We start from the raw sequence: 6,586 nt of genomic DNA on the forward strand, positions 1-6,586 counted from the left end.
CTGAGCCTCGGTTCCTCCTCTGTCAGGTGGGGATAACACGAGCCCCTGGCTCTCAGGGCTGTGAGCGAATTCAGGGAGTGGCGGCCCCTCAAGGTGGATGCGCCTAAAGCTGGTGGGTGTTTGAGCGCTCTGGCCCCGAGCCCCTGCCCACCCTGGCAGAGCAGAAACCAGCTGCCACGTAGACAATGCGGAGTTTCTTTATTAGAGTCACAACCGTTCGGCCGGCGATGGGGCCCCGGGGTTTGACCCGCACCGTTGGGGCGTGGCATGGGGGCTGCTCAACAGGAGGTCACAGGCCCCCCACTGGCTCGGCTGGGGGTCTGTTGTCAGGACGGTGCTGATCCAGCGGGTTGTTTAGAACTGAATCAATCCAGCCTCTGAAGAGCGCCACGGGGGTGAAGAAGTCAGGGCCCCCGGCGCAGGGCCCACGGGAGAAGGAGGCCACGCCGTGCGCCAGGCCGTTACAGACGAGGGGGGTGCCCCCGTCTCCCTGGGTGGGGGACAGGCAGGCGAGTCAGGGCGCCCCAGGCCCAGCTCCCCTGCTTCGCGCTGCCCAGAGCCACCGCTCTGACGCCTGGAGCCCTTGCCTGCTCCTGCCCGTGGTCCTCTGCACGTGCTGCCCCCACTCCCTGCGGGCTTGTCCCTCGCCAGTGCTGCTTCAATTCCTGCTTGAAGTTCAGGTCCCGCTTGCCTCTGGGAACTTCCTGACACCCCGGCTGGATGTGCCCTGGGCATGCCCCTGTCCTGACAAGGTCTGGGGCTCCTGCTTCAAAAGCTCAGACCCTGCCCGTCCTGCTGCCGGCCGTGTCTCCAGCCCCCAGCACAGGGCTTGGCGTGCAGTGTTTAAGGAATACTGTTTCTCATGCTGGTAAGATGCTCCAGTGTTTGAAACATCCCATTCTGACTCCACACATAATCCTAGGGCCCTTGTCCTAGACTTGCTTTCTCCCACCTCGGAGAGCTCACCGCCTCTCAAGACCCCTCCTCCCACCATGAGGAGCCCGTACCTGGCAGATGCCACCTCGGCGGGTGAGGACGCCAGTACACACGTTGTTGGGGCGACACTGGCTTGAGGGGGTCACAGTGACATTGAGGACCCTTGGGAAGCGGGAGAGCCTCCCTCTAGGCCGTTGGCTCCCCCAGCCTGCGACCTGGCAGTTGGTGCCGGCTTCCACCATGGCGTCCTGGGAGGGCAGCGGCACCAGCGCCACACTGCTGGTGAGGTTAGCCTCACGGTCCAGCTGGGGAGGGAGACGTGGTCAGGAGAGGGCGGAACTGGAGACCAGAGCCTCGTGGGGCCCAGCTGGGAGCCAGAATAGCGGCAACATGCATTTTGGTCTGTAAAGTGGTTTGGGTTCAAATCCCAGCTGAGGCAGTAACCTGCTGTGGGATCCTGGCCAAGTGACTTTACCTCTCTGGACCTCTAGTTTCTCCACTGCAGAAAAAGAAGAATCAATCATTCTTACCACAAAGACCCTTGAGAGAGCCTGAAGGTGAAAAGCTTGCCAAAGAAATGCAGGTAGAACAAGGCACCACACCCCTCTCCTCCGCCCCATCAGAACTGGCAGAAAAAAAAATTTTTTTTAAATCAAATACCCAGTGTCAGTTAAGATGTGGAGAAATGGGGAGTTTCAAATTCTGCTCGCAGGAGGGTAAGTTACCCCAGCTTCTGTGGCTGCTCTGCAGAAAGTTTTGCAAAGAAATATGTACAGAGAGGTTCACTGTGATTCTGTCCTAACGGAAACATCTGGAAATAACTTAACGTGTCCACCAACTGGAGGACAGACGAATGCATTGTGCGTTTTGCTCTGTGGTTTAAGCCGCCAGAGGAAACAGAACGCCAGGCTTAGACCCATGGTCCCTCCCTCCTTGGCCCCTCAGGTCGACCCACCGCCCCCGCCCGTCCCCCTCACACCTGCAGCAGCAGCATGTCGTTGAGATTCTGCTGGGGGTCATAGCCATTCTCGCTGACGCCCCTGATGGAGAAGGTCTGCCGGGTCCTCTCATGCCGCCTCAGGTCATAGGCCCCCAGCACCACAGTGGCAATCCCAGAGTTCCTAAGAGCAGGTGGGGGCAGAGGGGGAAGACACCAAGCTGAGGCAGCCCTGGGGGCTGGCGGGGAAGCCCCCAACCTTCTACACCCACCCTGGGCCCTGGGCCCTGCAGGCTTGCAAATAAGGCAGGGAATCACCAGCCCGCAGCTCCGGAGCCCAGGGAAGGACAGCGATGATGGTCGGGCCCCCTTCCTTCCACAGCCCGTCTCCCCTCGGCATCCAGATTGAGTCAGTCCCAGGCTCCCATGTCCCTTTCTGAGCCCCTCACCCATTCCGGAGAACCCTCCCCTTGGCCAAGCCCTGCCCCTCCTCCCCTACCAGGCGACCCCTAGGAATCTCCCACAATGTCTCCCTCTCTGAGCCCAGTCTCCACCCCAGGGCCCCTCCTCACCTGCTGCGGAAGCAGCTGGCTGCTGTCAGGATGAAGCGGGGGTGGAGCAGGGAGCCCATGCAGAAGTGCTTCCCTTGGTTCTGGATGGAGGCCAGGAAGGGGAACTGCTGTGGCTGGGCCCTTCTGCCACCCACGATGTCCACCAGGGGGGCTGCGCCTGGGGAGGGAAGGGTGCAGCCACTCAGCCTCAACCCTGTCCTTAGGGAGAGCCCAGACTCCCCCCACCACCCTGCTCCCTAAAAGGACTGATGCATGTCCTTCAGGGAGCTTCTGGCTGTGTGGCCTGGGCTGGCTTGCTCTCCCTCTCTGAGCCTTGAGTCTGGGGAAGCAGGCCCTGAGGCCCAGCTGGTCCCTCCCTGCTGGGCCTCTCCCCTGAAACTGGACCCCAGCAGAGACACGGGATGCCGGGCATGGAGTGGGCACTCACCGGCTGCAGAGGTCGCCAGCAGGCCGGCCAGCAGGCCCAGGAGCCTGAGTGCTGGCATGATGAGGCTGCAGGGTGGCGGTGAAGGTGGTGCCCTTATACCCAGGCCCGTGGCAACCACCTCCCACCCCCAGGCCAGCCCCTCCTGGCGGGAAAAGAGGAAGTTGCCCAAGGTCTCCAGAGCCAACTGCTCCTGGGGCTTGCCTGGCCCAGGCCAACCGCCTGCCCTGGGCCCCGTCCTCCCCTCAGCACTGTGGGCCGTCCCCCAGGAGAGAGGGCAGTCACCTGCTCTCCAGCAGAATCCGGAATGCCAGTCCGCTGCCCACGGGGCCTGCTGGAGGCGGCAGGCTGGGCTGAGTCCAGCTGGCTGTGGCATGTGTCTGCTTCACTGTTTTGAATCTTTTACAAACAGCTTTATTGAGATATAATTCACACATCACACAATTCACCCATTTAAAGCGTGTGATTCAATGGTTTTTTAGTATCTTCACAGTTATGCAACCATAATCACAATTTGAGACCATTCCATCACCCCAGTGGAAGCCCCGTCCCCACCAACAGTCACCCCCCACCCTCCCGAGCCCCTGACAACCAGGAGCCCCCTCCCTGTGTCTGTGGACTGGCCTGTTCCGGACGCCTCACATCCATGGAGTCACACGCTGTGTGTCCTTCTGTGTCTGCTTCTCTCTCTGAGCACCGTGTCATCAGGGTCCGTCCACGTGGTGGCAAGTGTCAGGGCTTCTCTCCTGTTCAGTAATATTCTCATGTGGGGAGGGGCACTTTCCTTCACTGAAGGACGTTTGGGTTGGGCCCCACCTTTGGCTGCCGTGAACCATGTTGCTGGGAACACGCACCCACGGTTGTCTGGGCCCCGGTCTTCTGTTTTTTGGGCGCAGGCCTCGGGGTGGAACTGCAGAGTGATGTGATAATTTGGCGCCGAACGTCTTCAGGCGCTCCCAGACTCCCCTGCAGCCGCACCATCTCACCTCCCCGCAAGCGGTGTCTGAGATTCCAATTTCTCCACCTCCTCGCCAGCACTGTGTTTTTTTCCCTTTTTCATTCTAGCCATCCTCGTGGGTATGAGGTGGTGTCTCAGTGTGGTTTTGATTTGCATTTCCTGATAACTAATAATTTTGAGAGTCTTTTCACAGCATGTTGGCCACTTGTGTATTTTTCTTGGAGAAGTAGCCACTCACGTCCTTTGCCCATTTTTAATTGGGTTGTTTGTCTTTTTGTTGTTAAGTTATAAGAATTTTTTATGTATGGTGGATACTCAGCCTTGTTTTTCTCTCCCTTTGGCCTCATCTCTTGCTCAGGTCCTGGGTGCCTGAAATCTCTAAAGACCCTGCTTCAAAATGGGAAGGGGCCACAAACTCTCAAGCACCATGTGGCTCTGGGGGCCCCCCACAGCCGTGCCTGCCCAACGTACAGACGTACAGACTGAGGGCGGGAGGGTGACCCAGACAGGTGCCCACGGATAAAAATCCTGTAGGTGAAAAGTATTCATTGTGCATCATGTCCTGTGAGGGGCTGTGGGGACAGGGGCCTAGGGGGATAACAGTGGAAGGACATGGGGTTTCATTAGGGGAGACAGAATGTTCTAGAATTAGACTGTGGGGATGGTTGCACAGCTCTGTGAATGTTCCCGAAACCAGTGGAGGGGATGCTCTAAGACGGATGATTTTATGTTCTGTGAGTTTCACCTTCATTCTTAAGAAGAGGATCTGTTTCCAAGGTGAAACCAAGAGGTCGCGAACGGTCATCGTCCCTCACGTCTCGGGACGCCAGTCCGTGCCGGGCTTCGGGGGGCTCTTCCAGGCCAGGGCTGTGGAGGGTGTAGGGAGTGGGGGTCAGGGTGGACTTCAGGTCCCCTGCCCAGCTTAAATGCCGGGGTCCTGGGACTCAGGCCTGGGCCCTGTCGAGTCTCACGGCCCTGCCTCTGTCTAGCTGTGTCCCTGGCACGGCCCCCAGGCCTCTGCCTCAGTCCAGTGTCCCCCCAGCCTGCTTCCCCTGCCCACCCTCCACGGACCCTGCCTGTGCGTTGCCCCTCCTGAGGCCCCAGCTTGCCACCTACCCTTTCCTTGCCCTGCACCGGGCCAGCCAGCCAGCCTGCCCAGAGCACAGTGGGAGATTCAGTTGACTCCTGGGCCCATAGGTCCATCCCTTCCCAGTGGGGTGACTCCAGGGTCCCCTCTCTGGCCTCAGCTTCCCTCTCCATGCCCGAGGACATGAACAGCCCTCCCCAGAGAGCTGTGGTGAGCATCCAGTGGGTTAATATGTGCAAGAGGTTTTGAGCCACACCTGGTGTGCTCAGTCCCTCTTGCCTGCTCTAAACTCTCCCATGGCTCCCTAGTGGCCCAGGACCAAGTCCAGGCCCCCTGCTGGGCAACGTGCCATCATAGCTGGCCTCGCACCATCTCCACCACAGGGGATCTTTGCAAAGAATGACCCCACCCTGATCCTGATACTTCCCCCGACGCTCTGCTGGTCCCCGGCGCTGTCAGGAGGGTCTCCCAGGATACCCCTTCCTGCTCCTACCCCCCAGGAGGCACCCAAGAGTGATTGCCCCATTTTCCCCTCTTCCCGTCCCCCGGGGGCTGTTTGTGGTCACCTTTCAACACCCGGATTCCCAACGGCTGCCCAGGCCAGGCTCCCCTCTGGCTGGCGGGGAAACCGAGGCCTGGCAGCATCGGGCTCAGGGGAGTCAGGACAGGCAGCCCAGGTGTAGCCCAAGCCCCCCTTACAGATGAGGAAACTGAGGCCCTGGTGGGATTCAAACCCTCTGGACCCTTAACACCCAGTCGTCTTAGAGAACACGTGGAGCCGAGTCTCTTACAACCAAAAGGGTCGCAGCCAGAAGGCGGCTGGGTGTGAACCGCCAAAGGGAAATAAAGATCAGTGGCTGAAAACACTGGGCTCTTAATTAGCACAGCCCTCACCCCCAAACCTAGCTGGACACATCCGCGGGCTTGATCTGGGGGGTCTGCCTCAGTTCTCAGAGGCTCCCCCGTGACTGTACAGGGCCAGGTATACAGTAGGTGCTCAGGAGACGGTGAACAAATGAACCCAGTAAAGTCCTGCTGTTTGGGCCCTGGCGATTTTGCACAGTGATTTAAGTCCCCCGGGGCCCTCAGTTGACCCTCTCAGAAAATGAGGGTTAGCTGGTCCCGTCCTCCCAGGGCTGCGCGTGGACAGCAGGAAACACCTGCCAACAGCAAGCGCCGCCTGAGCGCGCCTCGCTCGAATTCACCGCGAGGGCCTCTCCGCCGCCCCCGCAGCCCGGGCCGTGCACCCTGATCGCTGCGGGCCTGGGGAGGGGCCGGGACCCGCCGAGCAGACCCCGGGGGACGAGGTGGGCGCGGCGCCGGGAGGAAGCCCGGGAACGAGGGCGGCTCCCCCAGCTTCTTTTGTCTCCGATTGCCGGGGCGCCCGGGGAGCTCGCCATGGAAACGCGCGCCGGCGAGCGACGGGCGCCAGGGAGGGGGGCACAGACGCGGGAGACATAGGGACCCAGACACCCCGCCCGCGCCCCGCCATGATGGGGCTCCCCAGGCCCATCCGAGAGGCCCGGTAGGGGAGGAGCTCGCAGACCCCGGCCCACGGCCGCCCCTACGGGAGACTGAGACCCCCGAGACCCCGAGGCTGAGGGCGCGGGAGCCAGAGGCGGGGACGGCGCGCCCGGAGACGGGCCCGGCCACGGACGCGCGCCGCTACCCC

General features: G+C 60.9%; 1 protein-coding gene across 1 annotated transcript; it reads right to left on the reverse strand.

Annotated features, from left to right (window-relative positions):
- Window positions 1-179: 179 nt before the first annotated feature.
- AZU1 (azurocidin 1) lies at window positions 180-3,142 on the reverse strand. The gene is made up of 5 exons (XM_032466185.1): window positions 2,873-3,142; window positions 2,446-2,602; window positions 1,916-2,057; window positions 1,008-1,241; window positions 180-490 (listed from the first exon to the last, which is right to left on the reverse strand). Exons 1-5 carry the CDS (start codon window positions 2,928-2,930, stop codon window positions 290-292), a joined length of 792 nt encoding a protein of 263 aa, XP_032322076.1. The 5' UTR covers window positions 2,931-3,142; the 3' UTR covers window positions 180-289.
- Window positions 3,143-6,586: the final 3,444 nt, after the last annotated feature.

The sequence above is a fragment of the Camelus ferus genome, chromosome 22 (genome assembly GCF_009834535.1).
Source record: "Camelus ferus isolate YT-003-E chromosome 22, BCGSAC_Cfer_1.0, whole genome shotgun sequence".
NCBI lineage: Eukaryota > Metazoa > Chordata > Mammalia > Artiodactyla > Camelidae > Camelus > Camelus ferus.